The 18,544-nt window shown below is 40.5% G+C and overlaps 1 protein-coding gene across 2 annotated transcripts in view; it reads right to left on the minus strand.

Moving 5' to 3' along the window:
* Nucleotides 1-18,544, minus strand: part of LOC117229429 (cell adhesion molecule Dscam2) — a 353,961-nt gene that overhangs the window by 885 nt on the left and 334,532 nt on the right. For both annotated transcript variants that reach the window (XM_033485864.2, XM_033485865.2), the window contains exons 20-27: nucleotides 17,527-17,823; nucleotides 15,840-15,972; nucleotides 15,655-15,782; nucleotides 10,814-11,242; nucleotides 9,811-10,095; nucleotides 4,562-4,848; nucleotides 2,452-2,683; nucleotides 2,251-2,341 (exon numbers count right to left, since the gene is read on the minus strand). In XM_033485864.2, coding sequence (XP_033341755.2) covers nucleotides 2,251-2,341; nucleotides 2,452-2,683; nucleotides 4,562-4,848; nucleotides 9,811-10,095; nucleotides 10,814-11,242; nucleotides 15,655-15,782; nucleotides 15,840-15,972; nucleotides 17,527-17,823 — 1,882 coding nt within the window. The remainder of the gene's footprint in view (nucleotides 1-2,250; nucleotides 2,342-2,451; nucleotides 2,684-4,561; nucleotides 4,849-9,810; nucleotides 10,096-10,813; nucleotides 11,243-15,654; nucleotides 15,783-15,839; nucleotides 15,973-17,526; nucleotides 17,824-18,544) is intronic.

Consider the following 18,544-nt stretch of genomic DNA (forward strand, 5'->3'; position numbering starts at 1 on the left):
ATCTAGGTCAGGATCGACCGTTCACCCTCCGTTATTCATTCTTACTAGCCTAACAAGCCGGCTCCCTCTCCCCAGACGTCCAATTCGTTTTGAAAAATTAAACGTCAGAAATTATAGTATCCCATATTTTATTTAACTGATACGAGTGTCTCTTTCCTCCGGAAAATTTGATATTCGTTAAAAAATAGAGTTCGTCGTAAGTGGCTACGAAAATGGCTTTGAACATCTCATCGTAAATTTTGTCTACTCTTTGGGTTTTTCTACATTCGTTTGCTAGGTAATTGGAATAGATTATTGCAGATTATATTGCATGGTTATATGGTTGTTTGCTGCGATAAACACTGGATACTTCGAGAAATGATTTTAACCCTTTGCAGTCGAAGCTATTTGAATTCGAAATCGAAAACATGATTTCTGATCTACGGTATTTCTATTTTATATAATTTATTGCGATTTATGCATATGAAATTTAGCTTATTGGCAAGTACAATGCAATTTTAATAGCTTTTTTTAAAAAATGTAAACGAGTCTGATGTTCTTGGAATGATCTTGAAAAATAGTATACCAATTTTTAGAGGCGCCACAGAGTCGCCATTCGAGTGCAAAGGGTTAATAGAAGATCGGCAAAGAGTTTCCTGAAATTGAACATGTCCTTACAGACGAAGAAGAAGATTCAATTGGATGAAGAATTTGTTGATAATTTGGAAATCAGCATAAGCGAATCTGATCGTAAGAACAGCGAATTAGGATATTTCGAGAAATTCGTAAAATTTTAATTACTAATTTTGTATCCCTTACTCCGTATCAATAATTTGACGTTTACAAGAGAATTTCGAATTTTGTCCAAAATCATGTTTCATATTTCATCTATTTGTTTTGTGATAAATGCAATTCCAAAAGGAATGCGCAAACTGCATGCTAGTTTTTGATCAGCCTTTTTGACATTCCCGGTTTTCATATCGAAAGTTTCGATGCTACATGGTAGAAGGTACAATTTTTTGTGTGCAAACGAGTTTGCTGCCGGATCGACTGCAGATGGATCGGTCGATTTCGACGATCGATAAATCATTTCGATAAGCATTATTATTCTAACAAGTTCATGAGTCCTCGCGCCGTGGCTTTTGGAGTTGAAAGCTTTTGTGAACGGGCGAAGCCCGCTACGTTCGGAGTTTAATATAAATGCAAATGTCGAATATATCGCGTGTAACCAAAAGATGAAAAAGTAAATCAAGAGAAACGCGTTTGCCATGGTAGACGTTACGAGGTCGAAAACTGGCATGATTGACTAAGAAGAGGTGCTCGAACATTATATTCTTCTGAATTATGCGCGACGGAAATGCGACAATTAATCATAATCTGACAATTGGAGAACAGAAACGTGGCGAATGAACTGCACGTTTTCAGGTAAAAGAATTGTTGTCAACATTAATTGCTAGTTACGGAAGCTAAGTAGACGTTTAATGTTTACTGTTTCATAGTTAATGCATGGATCCCGAGTATAGATATTGTTATTCGATTTTATGTTTCAGTAATATTATTATTCGATAATATTGTTATTCGATTATTCGATCCAGTTTGTAACTAATTTAATTTAAATTTTCACATGCTTCATAAACCTCTTGCCGTACTTCGACGAATCCGAATCGTTATTTATATTTCCAATAACAATTTTTTAACACTAAACCTACCACGCCGACCATTTTAACCGGTTCCATATTTATTGCTCTGAAGTTGCTGAATTTATAAAAACTTTTTCATAGAGAATGATCGAATTTTCTTAATCCAATCGTACATTACAATAAAAATAGCGAGAAGTCTGTGCATAAATACAATCTTTTCATCGTTATAAATACACTGCGGATTTTATGCATTTGTGACAAAAATGGAAAAGTAAAATATAGAATAATGAACACATTAGAAGGGTCCCAGAATATTATCACATTATTTTAAATATACTAGGACTATTAAAGGAAGAAATACATTTTTATTTAACTTCTGTACTTTACAATTCGTGCAGACAAGTTTTATTTCACACAAAGATCTGCAATCTTTCTCATCGCTATAAAACAAAAGGGTTCGGTAGGTTTACTGTTAAATAATTTTAATAAGTTGAGATATCGGTATTCTTGGAGTTTTTTTCCATTTTCTGCATAAACGCATAAAATCCGCAGTCCAGTTAATCCGCAATCGGTATTAGTAGACTTCGAAGATTCGCTGTCTGCTAGATAGCAAGCTGACGGTTCTGCTTACCTTTGCTTCTCGAGCCTCGGGAAGGTCTTCCTCTCAGAAATTGGTGACGGTTCGGTTGATGTACTCGATTCGTTCGTGTGGTACATCACATCTGGAAGGTGCACGCGAGACGTTGATGCGAGAAAGGTGAGTCGTTAGTGGCGACCGGATGCTGTTAAGGCTGTTGGCGGCGTCGACATAGAAAATCGAATACTAACTTACTATGATGAACCTGCTTCGGGACCAGGGCTAGTAGCTGCTTCCTCTGGCCGATCGAGTTTTTCGACGCCGGCCGGGAGTCGTCCTGGTGGTTCGAGGACTCGGTGCGACTGCTGTTACCGACGTCCGTCTCGGTGTCCGAGCCCAGGGTGTCGTACTCTTCCGATTCGGATTTGAAGGACTTCAGTTTGCGACGCGCTCGGCCGCGAACCTTTGTGTACTGGTCCATGTCGCACTGCAACGTTTACAAGTTAGGGACACGTGGCTTTCTGTGATCTTGCGTCTACTCCGGTACCAGAGACAGAAACAACGAGACGAGAAGTCCCCTCGGTCTATCAAAGTCAATTCTCAATCGCGTTTGTCGCTTTTCGATCCTTCAGTATGCAAATATTTTGTCTTTCATGGCGGATTTTGGCAATTGTAATTTAGTAATTTATTGTGCGTGGACACTAAGATCTAGTCGAGTGGGTTATTTAAACAATTAAGTGAAGTGAGTGAAGATCCATTTTCAAGGGTTTTTCTGATCAAGTAGACTTTTGCCACAATTCAGTAGTAACAAATAAAATCTTCAGGCTGGTTCAGATACTTGTAATTTAGTAACTTATTGTTTGTAGACAATGGAATATTTTCGAGTAAGATACTAAAACAATTTAATAAAGAATATCTATTTTGATAAATCAACTGCACAAATCGTGACACTTTTGTATCTACTACATGGTTTAGTTGTAAATAGCAACTCGCTATTCTACTGAATTACTGGCCATGATAATAATACAATTTTAATTAAAGTGTATACTCATTTATGTAACTTAAACTTTTGCTTGATTCACTGACTGATTGTAATTATGGTACTTTCAAGATTGCATATTCTTGTCGTATACATTTTTGCCAATAACAATATCCCATTAAATTATACTTAAATCCAGCGTTATATCGTTTTGCATGCTCTAATTTGAATTTTTAACCCTGAACTATGTACTATCGCGCACTGTTAGGCTATTAAATAATAAAACATTAATAAAATATAATTATGCTATCTGTACACTCCCATATTGGTACAGTTGAATACTAAGTTAGCAGATCTTTCTTCCAGTTTTCATAGGAAAGTAATTTGTGATTCTAAAACGATTTTATACCAATCAAAATTTTCTTGCGTTTTCATTCCAGTTCATTTTATTTTTCGATATTTGGCCATTAATCGTCGTCCGCGATATCAGACATTTTCTTTAAAAAAAACTATATCAGGAAGCGAACGTCGAAACAACGTTCAATCAAATTAGATTGACGATGAAACGTTCGATAACACGTCCAGGAAAAATAACATTTTGCAACGAGGTTCAAATCCGCTATCTTGACAGGCAGGATGGTTGCAGTGAAAAATCGGATTATCGAAAAATTCCAAAAATACACGGAGTACACTATTCGATGATCGAGGCGTATATTAGATTGTTTTCAGGCCACTCAATCGAAGATTCCATTTCGAATAAATTACATTAAAATAACTTGTTTAATGAATTGATTTTTAAATCTGGAGCACCATTTCTGGGAAACGCGATTGTCGGATCACACCGAATATTTGCGCAAACATAAATTCTTACGAATTTGTCCGTTAGACATGATATTCTCATATAAATCAAATTATTTATAGGAAACAAAATCGAACATTTTCTTTATAAATCTATAATCATCAGACTGCGGATCTTTATCGAAAGTGAAAGCTGTCTGCATCAACTGCTACAAATGGAATCTAAATAGCAAGCTCTTCATTCCCGTAATAATTGTAATATATTAAAAAATAAACATTTTAAAATACTTCTATAATCTTTCTACTATTTTTTAAATTACAACGATTTAATGTTGCCATAACCGTGTAAAATCCGCAGTCTTGTAATCATATTTCACCGAAGCTACGTTAAACGGTTTCCTTGTCCAAATTTAAAATATAGAGGATATTATGAACTCGTAAAATCCGCTTAGTAGACGTAATACTTCCTCGCTGTCTGTTTAATTTAGTCCACGGGCAGTTTTGTGTTCTGTTCTACGAGACTTTGATAGACCGGTTCTCCGGGCGTCAGGCGAGAGACCAGAGGAAACGTCGAGAGGATGCTAATACCTGATTGCTTTGCAGCATCGTTTCGCTACGTTCGTAGTAGAACGCCGGTCGTATCGGATTCGCCGAGAGATTTTCCTGCTCGGACAGATTGAAGGTGGCGTACGGATAAATGTCTTCGGAATATTCGGGAATTCTTTCCAGCGCGCTCACCTCGCGACAGGGCGACTGCTGGCCGGGTTTCCTCACGGTCGCATAGTACTGTTCCCTTTGCTCCATGTTGTGTTTGTTCTCTAAAGCGGCCTGCGTTTGCGAGTTCGGATCGTTCGCTCGACCGGTCCGTTCTGCATCTGTAAACATGCCGAACGGTTTCTAAACACGGAAGGGCGCAACAATCTGTCGAGATTAAATTAGCCATTTTAATCATTGGAATTTCACCGACAAAATCTCCCGGCCGTCATCTCCCTTATTTTAATAAACAGGGAATCTTATTGTTTATTATAACGTTAACGTTGTTAAACCTTCGGCCTGCGGTTACCGAGTCATTCTGACCCAGTGGATACAGGGTTTCCCATGATTGTGTTAACACTCGGAAGGGGGTGATACCTGAGGTCATTTGAAGTAACTTCTTCCTTTGCGAAAATGCAATTCGCGACTTTGTTTACGAGTTATTAACGGAAAACGGTGACCAATGAGAGGCGAGCTCAGCTGGCGCAAGGCGGCCGAGCCAACGAGCGAACGAAGCCCAGTTCCGCTGATTGGCTCGACTGCTTAGTGCTAGGCTAGCTCGCCTGTCATTGGTCAGTGTTTTTCGTTAATAACTCGTAAACAAAGCCGCGGAGTGCATTTTCGCTCAGGAAGAAGTTACTACAAATGACCTCAAGGATCACCTCTTTCCGGGAGTTAACATAATTATGGTATATATAAAAATAACAGAAATATAAAAATAATCAAATTAATCAACTATCGTCACTTAATTAGTCAACATTCGGCAATACAATTAAATAAATGGATGTTGCACTATAGCAACAACAGTCAGTATGAAGTGTCTCCAAAAATATGTTTGGAAAAATTGACTAAAGCTGAGAATTGTTATAAACGTCATGAATTATATAGTCGTGAAAATGGTTCGCCACCCAAGGGTTAATGACCGAAGTTATCGTTAAGATAATTTCACTCACATTAATTATTTTTTCAGATTAATTTTCACTCATATATCGGCGTAGCTAGCTTTCGCCCTTCACATTCAAATTGCTATATTATTTAATTTTGCTGCTTAAAGTTCTGATCATCTTTTTAACTTCTCGAGCCTATTAAAATTTGTTTCCGATTGCGAATTCGTCATTTATATCTTGAAATTGACATTTCCTAGTTTCGAATAAAATTAATGTTGCACTGTTTGTATTGCGATCGGCCACAAAAAGTTTGCATTTTAAAGGATTAACAGATCCCGAACGGTTTTCCAAATGTTCAAGCCATGACGTGATTCTAGACCGTGCTATTGGGAGAATTTCACCGCGTGTCTCGCGTTGACAATTGGTCACGAGAATCTGGTCGTACATGCGAGGGCATGTCATCTGTCCAAACAGCGACTTAACACGGACAATTTACTTCAAACAATCTCGTAATTACAATAATTAATCAACCGCACTTGTGTTATCTCCTAACGGACGATACAAACTGTGCAAAACGAACTTTGAATTCGTTCCGTTTCCTAAAACATTCTTATAGGACCGCGGATTTCACGCATTTATGACAAAAACGAGTAGGTGTAATTTAAAACGATAACAAAATTTAAGAGTGTCAACGTGTCGCTTTCATCTTAGTTTATCTTATTATTATCATATTATTATTGAAATCAGTAAAACAGAAAAGAAATTTCTATTCGATCGCGAATTATTTATAATCGATGATGACAATCTTTATTCTGCACAAGGATCCGCAATATGATTATTATTATTCATCGTTCCTGTCAACTATTCTCGAACTTTCCTTTCTTCCTCATCCACGAGTCTTCGCAACCTGCTCGAATGTGGACGTTCAATAAATTGGTTGTTGTGGCTACAACACGTGTATGTTCATCGCGTGAGAGGATCGTTGAGAATCGGAACTTCGATGTTACGTTCGTAACTCTGGCACAAAATGGACCCTCAAGAACGAACAAACAGCCTTGTAAAACAAACACGCGAACAAACAGCCGACAAACGGCGCGACCACCCTCGAGGAATAGAGATCTCAGTTTCGACGATTCCGCGAGAAAGCGAATCGGCGAAAAGCACGGGCATCGAAGAGCCTGCCGGCGAGCGTAAATGTTTGTCGGTCGTGTCATTCTCCGCGTACCATCGGATTCCGTTCGAGTTTCCGCTCCTGTTAACGTCAACGGCGCGTTGCATAATTGCGTGGAGTCCCGTCGACCCGTTGACGGAGCTTTTAATTAATCGAATTTCGCCGGGGGTTGATACATCGGCCCCGCACGTCGCGGCGAAAACGGTTCGCCGGGATGAAAAAAAAAACGGCGTGTTGCGGACACCGACCGGAAAGAGGGTTGGAGAAGAAAGGGGTCGGCGAAGTATGCTGGGAGAATGGAAGGATGACGAGAGATCGAATGGCAAGTATCAATTTTCTCCCTTTGAGGAAGGTTTTTCGGTTGTTTACCTTGAAATTTTTATGGTCAGCACGCATTTTGGGGCAAGTTCGTTATGCCGACCTTCGCGAATCGGTGGCTGGGTCAATTTTCGTCCAAGGTATTTAAATCGTTCGCTTAATTATACAACTTTCGGCAATGAAATAAAATAAATTGCTGTTACATTGGGAACAATAGAGAGACTATCTTCGGAAATATGTTTTGAAAAATTGCTGAATAAAGCTTAGAATTGTTATAAACATCGTCGATGGTACAGTTGTGAAAATGATCCGCCTTACGAGGTCCGCGATCCGACATTAAAAATTACACTCGATCTCGTTAATCGTAAGCTAACTAGCCAACTAAGCTGGGTCTATTTTGACCCGAATTGTTTACGTGTTAATGTTCACTGCATTAGCAAGGAGCAAAGTTATTTTTAAAAGTTTTTGTGTAAAGAAAAGAGGTAGTTATGTCTATATCTGTACTTCTTATTTATAAATAAATAAATAATATATGATATTATGTAAACATATCAATATATATATATATATATATATATATATAATAAAATTAGTGTATCTGCCTTCCTTTCACCCATTCATTATTCTAATACAATATCGTCTTTTTAAGAAAAAAAGTTACTGAAAACAAGTAACCTAATAAATTTAACTATAAATCTAGCAAAAAATTGATCTTTCGATACATAAATAAAGAAATTTGTTTTCGTGTAAAATATGACCCGGCTTCGGCTTTCGTCCGACCCCTAAATCTTTCGTCATCCTGCGGTTAAAAACAATAAAGATATTTCTGGAGCAAACGTTAAGCGACTCACCCCGTAAACAATGTATAAAGTGAACGTGTCTTGCGCTAAAATATAAATAATTACGAATTATGTCGAACGTCTTATTCTTTTGTCCAGCACTGTACGTTCGTTCTGTACGCGGAGGGGAAAGGGGCTGGGAAAGAAAGGGGTTGGGAAAGAAGGAGAACGGCAGATCGAATGGCGGGTATCAATTTTCTCCCCTTGAGCGGCGATATCACGCTCACCGAAGGCTCTCCCGTGGCAGTTCTCGTAATTGGAGTACAATCCTGCGACGTTTAGCTACTCAATAACGACAAGTAGCACGAGCGCGGTGCCGTCACGCCCTTCTGGCTTAATGCAAATTGCCGTTGCCGGTGAAATCCTATCTACACGCCCGGAACGTCGGCGACACGTCGTCGGTTCGGGGCTTCGATCAGCCGTTTAGACTTGTCCCGCTGAATTTCGACCGCGATCGATCGCTGGTGCGTGTGTTCCCCGGCTGATCGATCCTCCGACTCGCTAACTTTGACCGTGTCCGCGTCAACTGTCTCGGCTACGCTCCGTGTACCCGGTGTTCGCGAACCCGAGGACCGTCCCCGCCGTCCAGCGCAGGCTTTAACACGCTCCGCGCTGTGACAGCTCGGACCGTGTCTCGAGATAAAGAAAATTCCGCAGAAAATATCCGGGTTCGATTCGCGTCGCTTGTTCCGACAGTTCTACAATGGCTTTTAATCTGCTAACGGCTGCTCGCTCGATCTCGAGAGGATGTCTTCTGTCCGGGGAGTTCGACGTGAAAATGGCCGGGTTTAGACTCTTGTCGTTCAAGCTACAAGTTTCAATTCCGTTGAAAAATTGATAAATAATGAACGCGTCTATGAATTGCGATTTTTTTCAAGAAATTCCTCAAGCAGATCCTTCACGTTGCTGTTTATGTAATTATTGTTAACATTGGTTGGGTCATGATTCATTTTGTTCTGCGGTCATTTTCAGTACTGCCAACACTTTATATAATCGACCCGTGAACCGTGAGTCAGATTTAAGTCGAAGGTTTTATAAGTAATTTAGTGAATATGAACGTTGTCTGTTTTTTCTCGATCGATGTAAAATTGTACGAAAGTAGATACAGACACACGGGAAATAAAAATTGTCTCAGTCTACCAGAGATGTTATCAGCACTTCATTTATCGGAAGCTTATAATATTAATTAAAATATTATATATATATTATAAATATATATTATAAATTATATATATAATATTATAATTATATATTATTATTATTATATATATATTATAATTATATATTATAAATATATATTTGTATTATTGTATTGTATATTATATTGTATATATAATGTATAATCAATATAATATATATATTAATTATATTATATTAATTTATATTATACTGATTAAATATTAATTAAAATAATAATAATTTTCGGTGACTGAACCGTGTGCAAGAGAAGCTCGACGATTTTCATTTAAATGACAATTTCGAAAGAACTTGTTACTTTGTACAATTTTCTGAATTATGGATCCGTTTATCCTAGTTTTCGAACAATTTTTCTATATTATTAGAACCATAAGAAAATATTTCCAGTGCATCAAGTATTAACTAGCGCTAATCAACGAAGCTACGAAAGAAATCGTACTGCAAGGGGTTGAATGAATCAGCCTCTCGAAACGCTGATCTTCCGTGACTACATTTCGTATTTAACCCTCGAGTGGCACAATGATTTGCACACGTTTGAAGATCGTGAAGATCGTCTCTGTTTCATGCGGAATACGTCGCGATTACCGAAGAACTCATGCATTTCGTACTGTGTATATTAGACCGAGCCATTGCTCAGGTATGGCGTATGGCGCGAGTAGATTTGGAACTTACGTATTTTCAGGCAAAAGCAGATGCCAGCCACAGCCAGGAACACGACCAGGAGCGAGATCACGCTCGGCGCTAGTACGTGCGCATCGAAAAACAGGGAGGACTCCTCCGTTTCCGGCGGGGCCTCGTTATACATTCGATTACCAGTGTTCGTCGACTGGGTGGTGAACAGGTATTCAGCTTGCGTGGACCCGGCGTTGTTGTAAGCCGTCACGCGTAGCTCATATTTAGTACCACTTTCCAGATCCACGATTGGAAATCTTGACTGCGGCGGTACGTTGTTCGACACTGGAATGGAATCATAGATCACGATCGGTGTTAATGTAACAGTTCGAATCCGTGAGATTTATTTCGGACGGCCTCGAATGACAACGCGAAATTCTTCCGAAACAGCTTAATTTTGAGCAAAATCTAATTCATATGATTTTTAACAGCGACATTGTATACAATAAATTAAATTGTAATTGTAACGCGCATAGAAAAATGTTTAAAATCACTAATCATTTTTATGTATTATATTTACCTATGTATCCTTAAGAATATGCAGATTATCATTTCATTCGAAAATGTCAGATAACGAACAAATTAAATTTATCTCTTATTCGTGAACGACGAGGAACTTAATTAACCTTATCCGCGAATAACAAATAATTAAACTTACTTGTCATTTCGAATAATATAAATAATATAATATAATATAATATAATATAATATAATATAATATAATATAATATAATATAATATAATATAATATAATATAATATAGTATAATATAATATAATATAATATAATATAATATAATATAATATAGTATAATATAATATAATATAATATAATATAATATAATATAATATAATATAATATAATATAATATAATATAATATAGTATAATATAATATAATATAGTATAATATAATATAATATAATATAATAATATAATATAAATAATATAAAGATTTTTCAAGATGTTTTGTCAACGTTTTAGACAACTGCGCGACGTCCTTACCTAGCAACCAATCACCGGGAAGCCTGCGATACTCGACGACGAAGTACAGCAAAGGGCATCCGCCGTCCTGCCATGACGCCAGCTCCAAAGTGACGAACGTCTGGTTGACCCTGACCAGCTGATGCTTCGTGGGTGCGATCGGCTTGGTCCCGTTTGTCTTAGCGGTCTCGATTTTGCTGGCACTTCCGCTGCCAATACGGTTGAAGGCTGCCAGGGTAAACTGATACCTGGTCCCGCACTGCAGCCCTTCCAGCAAGTGGGTGGCCGCTTTGCGATCCAGCATCACCTCCTCCCATTCGGAGAACTCGCGGCGATAAGCCAGCAGGAATCCCTTTATCGGGGCGCCGCCATTGTCGCCCTGCTTCCATTGCAGCTGCACGGCGTCGGTTGTCGTGCCGGTAGCCAGCAAAGTCGGTGGCGTGGGCGGCACTGCGCAAAGTTCGTCAATTAGAGCGGCGACCTCGAGTGTTTGGGAACGTCCGAGTGCATGATTAATCGCGCGGCATGATAATTCGCGTTAACGTCTTCACAATTACGATGACTAAGAAGTTTTTCGATAGTAATCATTTCTGAGAAGAAGGAAATTTGTATTTATCGTGTGCCTACGTTTACTCGAACGCTTAAATATTGCGGCGAGAAGAAGAGAAGCTTATTCCAACTTAACGGAATAATATTCGTGTTTAACGGTGTTACGGCCTTGCGAAGAAAATCGCATTCACGTTCCTTTTTCTTTTAAATTCGAGGGAAGGGATCTAACTTCGTTCGGCTGCAATCGGCATCTCCGATAAAAATTTGACAAAGGCCGTGCGCTTCGTCAAACTTGCAATTTCCAATTTGACAAACGTGGCCTCACATTTGAAGGATTACAGTGGCGAGGGTGCACCGAACTTAAAATCGAGACATACTGTCTTAAAGTAGAGGTTTCGAGCTTTAACTTAAAACAAGAATCATCGCCCTGCAATCACTTTTCGCGGAGTTATCACCGGTCAAAGTTGAGCAACTTTTATACAAGATTTTTCTATGTTGTCATCCACTTGAGCAGTACATTTCTATAATCGGCCACACATTGTTATAAAAATGGTTGAACATTTAGATAAATTCGATCTTAACCCGAGAAAGATAACCTACGTCGCAGAGGCGCCTGCGAAGACTGTTGATTTTTGTTAATTTTTCATAGAGGTCTAGTGATTTAAGTTTAAAATTACTTAAAATATAAAAAAATATAATATAAATGCATTTTATTTTTACAATAATGCCAAACCTTTAAAATGACTAGATTAACTTAAATAAATATCCATTGTTAGTATAAAATTGACGCCTTAGAAAAGCATGCGCCTCTGAAGCGTATGGTTATCTTTTACGTACGTTGTCATATGGTTATCTTTCTAGGGTTAATATTTTTATAAAATACTTTCATCTCAGTTCAGTTTCTTACACTCAGCTCAAACAATGCTTATTTAGCGAAGCAAGCGGAACGAGCGGCGAACGATCGGCGTCTTGTCCGACATAAAAACGTCCAGCACCGGATCGAAAGCTCGCAGCGGCTCGAGAGATATCGAAAGCATTCTTAAGCAGCGGAGCATCGACGCCGGCAGCATTAAATTGCATGGTTTAGTAAAATCCTTGAAATTCATAATTCACGGGGATTGGAATTCTTGGTTCGCCGCTCGGATTTTCAAATCCCGTTCGATTTCCATGCCAAAGGAATCGCGGTCGTCGAACAGAGGATTCCACGTCGAACTTGGCCGGCGTATTCCTCGGGATTTTTCCCGATTCGACGGCAGTCACGTATGCATGCGGATCGCGGGATCGTGTCGCATACGTCAGCGGTCGTTCGTCCGTGTGAATTCGCGCGACGTCCCGGATAACGAAGTGCGTTCTGCGCACGCATTCGCCCCGCGTTCTTTGCGTACGTTCGAATTACTCGCCGGGAAAATAATGCGGCGTCCGGCGAGCCGGAAAATGGTTTCCAATAACTTTTAACGAAGCGAACGCGCCCCGGCCCGACTTAGGCGTGAAAGCAGGGATTGAAAAGGCTGCGGAAATGTCCGTTCCGAACTGTCATACAGGTTGCACCGAAAAATCGCGGTACAACCGGGGCCGGGGGCGATTCTACGTGGAGAAATAAGCCGAAAAAAAGGATCACATTTTATCATTTAATCCTCTGCAGTCGGGGCCATTTTAACTGGAAATCTAAAATGCATCTTCCGACCTGCAGTATTTCCATTTTATATGACCTGCTGCATTTTATGCATATTTCTTTCTTTTTTTTTTATTGACCTAGAGCATTTACAATCAATTCCCTCGTGGAATTATGAGTAAATTTCTTGACGGTTTACTGTGTGACGTCAAGAATAATTTATATGTATTATATTTAAATCGAATATGTTATTGCCATTGCATCTATACTTTGTCACATCCCTTAATCATCGCACGAAATTTGGCGGGAATAACTATACTTGGATAATTTCGTAGTGGCGCTTTTAACACTAGTTATACAGAACTCGTCATTCTGACCGGATTAAAATGTTTTAATATTTACCGTGATTAAAATTATAAAGATGCATTTATGCGGGATTTATTGAATAAATTTGTTTCATTAAAAACATACGGCTCGTTTGTTCGGGCTACGTAGAGCGATATAAATATTCGATTATTAAAACGGTTATTTAATTCCTCTGTCAGGTTTCGTCATCATTAATTTATGCAGCAAATCGCTTTGTATACGCGTTCCCTTAGATTGAGCCGATTACGTGAAAAAATAGTTGCATAATGGATAACTCTGATATTGGAGGATCGAATAATCGATGTTATATTATATTATGATTATAATCGCTAAAAATCTGAATAAATACGTGCTTGTTATTTTTACGAAGCAACGTAAAATAGCCGCTGTTAGTGTTTTGAAAATATAGTGTTAAATACGTAGTAATCTTTGCGACATACAGTAATTTCTCCCGGGAATGCCAAATTTCGGGATGCTGCGAATTTCCCTGTGTAATTTCCTTATGCCTATGTAATTTATTGCTACGTCTATGCGAAGGGTCGACGGAGTCGGTCGAGCGTGTGATAGGGCATGCGACGGGAATTCCCCGGAAGACAATACAAAATGGTTTGTTTGTGTACGTACTAGGTACGTGACCGTCGAATCGTGGCATATGACCTCCGAATTGCCTTCGAATCGTATCGTATGGTCTCCGAAATGCCTTCGAATCGTATCGTATGGTCTCCGAAATGCCTTCGAATCGTATCGTATGGTCTTCGAAATGCCTTCGAATCGTGGCACGTAGCCTCCGAATTGCCTTCGAATCGCGACAAAGAATTAGAAATAAAAAAGTTAAGTCATCATTTTCATTCTAGCATTACTATGTATTCATATTAATTCTTATTCATTACACCGGCACGCTGGCCGCTGCCTTTTTATGTCGGCTGCCCCGAGTTTCCATAAAAACGAGCCGCGAGGCTCGAAGAATCGCGACTTAGTACTCTCGGATCTGCCGCTTTCAATTCCGACTTCCGAACATTTCCGAGAGAAATTACCGAGAAATTACTCCCCAGATATTTCGATGAATTATTTCGTTCTGATATTAGAGGGTTAAAAAAGCATTGCCAGCGTCGCGACTCATTGACGAGGCCATCCCAACGAATGCGTTAAAGCGAACACAATTGTTCGTTCGAGTAGCGATAATATTGAACTTTTCGAAGGCCAGCGAACTTCGATCCTTTTTCCGCAAAATTAAGCGTATCCACAACTCACATAATCCGCGATGTTTCCAAGTTTAATCCCGATTACTATCACGTTTCAGTTCGGTCCTGCGAGGCGCGGCATATATGTATAGGAAGTTTTCCAAAATTACACATGCACGCTAAATAGTTCGTACTTCGGGCCAATATAGTAGCCAGCTGGCTCCCGATAAGTTACCACAACCCCCTCCTGACTGCATAATAAACCTCGCGATCAGCTTTCGTGTCCTTAACCCTCGTACTGCGATTATCGGGTTATTTTGACCGAGCGCACTTAATAACTCGAAATACCGGACAAAATGACTGGTTTCTGGTTGTTTCTTTTACGGTTTCTGATATTATAAAAATATTTTTAGGAGACATTTTTAGTTACACTTCTTTATAAAAACGTATATTATAATATAAACCACGTACGAAGTTTACATAAATCGTCTATTAGCCCTGTGCTCCACATGAACCCATGTGGCACGGTGGGACTATTCGAGTCCCACCCTATAACAACAAATCGAATTGAATTATTATTATTTCTTTATGTTTTTACATTATGCGATACCGATTTAATTTAATTTAAATCGCAATAAAATTTCTGTGCAGCATGGGCCTATTTTATTTTCTGAAATCCTGTGCCCCAAAGACTTAAATCTGACGATTCAATTAAGCGATAATTAACTAATCTTAATTATTCAATTTTCGACAGTTGAATTAGATACCTCATTTTTTACGCTAGGAATAATAAAAAAAGACCGTCAGGTCACCCAAGGAGAATCTCCGAAAATATGTCTAGAAAACTCGACGCACAAAGCCGAGAACCGTCGTCAACCATTGTCAGCTGCATTCTACTGAAAACGGTCCAGCATCTTGCGCGACGGTACACGTTTCAAACGGAATACGAGTTTACCGAACGAAATAAGGAGACTCGAGCGCTGCAGGAGTTACAGCGAAAGCCGCACGAAGCTATCGGAATATCTAGGACGCAGACGCATCCGAACTAATTAGAACCTATTAGAACTAATTAGAAATAGCTCGCGGGAGGTGTAGCAATTGTGGCGCGCATCCGAGTCAAAGAAGCTCCGTTACCCGTTCCCGGTTCTACATACCTTGGACTTGCAGGGTGTATGTGATCTCGTCGGACCCGAGCGGATTCTTCACGTGGCAGAAATACTTGCCCTCGTGGGTTCTCTGCACGTTCCTCAGCGTGAGCGTGTTATCCGGGCCGACGTCGGATCTGCGGGAAATCCACGATAAGACCGGATCCTATTCGACGGTTCGTTACATCACTTACTTCTGCAGCTTGAGGTCGCCGCGTCGCCACTCGACGGTTGGCCGCGGATTGCCGACGGCCAGGCAGGTCATATTGACGTCGACCCTCCACGGCACCATGAGTGCCACTCCGAACGATATTATAGCCGCTGGAACTAATTAAACGTCCCGGTTATTCTTGCTCTTCGTTAAACTTCCCGGCAGCCGTGACCCGTGTTTGAGTTCAGTTAACGAAAGTTCACGGCTCCGCGGCGGAACTCCGCGGGGCCCTCGAACCTCGCCGCGCCGTCACCGGAAATTCTTCTTTTTCTCGGTTACGTTTTCGGCGCCGCTTCGATTGTTACCGGCCGCCGTTTCAATAACCGGCGATACTTTCGGCGCGGCGGCAACGCTCGCAACAGTCGCGATTCAAATGCATAATTCCGGAGCCGGAGCAAAGGTAATCGGAAACTCGGCTGCAATTCCCAGTTACGGTGGCCCAGTGATCCGAGCTCGAACGAGCCGCGAACTTCGTCGTCGTCGCAAGTTAAACGCGAACGACGCGTCGATTAGGCGTCTCCTGAATGCGAAAGGAACGCGGACGTGACCGCGGACCTGCTCGCGAATCTGCTCGCGGATCTGCCAGCGGGGATCGCGAGACTCGGAGGGCTTTTCCCAGGCGAGCTCGAGGCGGCGGATAATGAAGAAAAAACGGCGGCGGGAAAATTACGCCGGCGGCGATCACGCGCTGATCTCCCGGGGACCTGGCTCGGAATTTTTCATAAAGCTACCGTGTTCATTGGCTCGGTTTTCGCATCGAACTACGCGCAACTCGAACTCGAATGAATCCCGCGGGCAGAGGGCCACGCTGCGAGGAAATGTTCCCGGTGGCAAACGATAGTTTCGCGAGCTGTTGTCGGCGGATGTGGGATCGAATGCACTACAAGCAGGTTACGGATCTAGATTACAAAAATATTGACCTTGTTTTTGATCGAAAATCAATTTGTTCTTGAATTTGAAACAGTTGCGATTTCTTGTCGATTACATACTAAATAACTTAGATAGAAACATCTTTTTGTCAGACCATCGCAAAGGGCTGAGAAATCGTGGGGACTAATTTGTGACTCACCCTGTATTATATACACTCTATATATATACTCACACGTATTATATATTTTTAAAGAATTTTATTCATATACAATTACCGTATACGCGTTGTATTAAAATTGGTCGACGTTGATACAAACAACTGAAGATCATGAAAATCGCAGATTTTTATTCTGTTTCGGCATTTCGAGCAAAATTAAGGAAAAGGCTATTGTAGTCATCTGATAAATTTAGTAAACTGAATAAAATTGGTAAACTGATCGCTTTAACCCTTTGCACTCGAAGCCATTTTAACTGTAAATCTAAATTAATTTTTTTGACTTACGGTATTTCCATTTTACACGACAAAGTGCATTTTATACATATGAAATTTAGTCTTGTGGCTCATACGACAGTTAGACTTTCAACAATTTTTTATATCTAAACTTTGATAATATAAAAATTATCTTGAAACGTGATGTAACAATTTTAGTGGTGCCAAATCGAGTGCCAAAGGGTTAACAATGAAGAAGATTCAAGTCATTTAGGTTTTCGAGAAATGAATGCGTATTGAAGGGTGTTCGAATAATTTTCGCCATCGGTTCGCGTATCGAAGTTGATCGGATCCCAGTTTGCCAGCTTACCGGTATTGCTCAGCTGCAGTTTGATGACCGGGGTGCTAGGTCCTTGCCCCACTTTGGTCGATGCCGTAACCCAGGCTTCGTAGGACTCGCGCTGCTTCAAGCCGGTCGCCTCGTGTTGCAAATTCTGCGCGGTCAGTATGCTCCTGGTGATCTTCATCTCCTGGCCCTGGTCCAACACGCGGATGTAAACGGTGTACTGGGTGAGGATGCCGTTCGGCCGCCGCGGCGGCAGCCAGGATATCACCACCGCGTCCTCGTTGCTGGTTACTGCTTTCACACGCTCCGGCGCGTCCGGAACTACGGTCAGAAACGGTACCGTCATGACGGAACGTCTGCTCCGGAACGCACGAGAAACGTCCCCGGCCGAGACGCGAGCGTTGTTCTTGCGTTGATGCAGTACGTTGATACGGTTCTCGCCACCGTTGTTATTTTCTAGTGATCAAAACTTTCCGACCGCACTGTCGCGTCTCGCTGACCCGTTCCGGATTCAGTCGGTGGGAAACAAATGGTCAGCTCTCGCCGTAATATGGCCGCCCGTTGTTGCGGGGTAATTGAACGGGCTGCCGGGACCGGGGAAGCAACTCGAGCAACAATGAGGGATTAAAAGTCGACCGTGAATTTATTGTTGACCGATATTTCCGAAACTTTTCAAATCCGCAGTCAACTTTTACGCCGCGTACGGAACTTGTGGGTTGCTTGACGTTTTAACCATTGCAATCGATTGCAGTACCGGTGATGTTTTCCTTCGTTTTCTTCCTTTTTTCACGTGGAACGTGTAACGTAGAAGAATAACTGATGCGCATTGCCCGATGAAAGTTAGAAGATACGATTCGTTCAGATTTTACGGAGATTTCGTTGTAGTACTTGCGCGAGTAATGTAAATTGTCCAATCATTTCCTGTGAAAGCGTTTTTATGATTTGTATAATTATTGTATAATTGTATTTGTATAATTACTATACGTGAAACCGGTCAATTGATTGTGTACCACCGAACTAATTACTTAGAGCCAACTTAGTT

This window comes from Megalopta genalis, chromosome 3 (genome assembly GCF_051020955.1).
Source record: "Megalopta genalis isolate 19385.01 chromosome 3, iyMegGena1_principal, whole genome shotgun sequence".
Classification (NCBI taxonomy): Eukaryota; Metazoa; Arthropoda; class Insecta; order Hymenoptera; family Halictidae; genus Megalopta; species Megalopta genalis.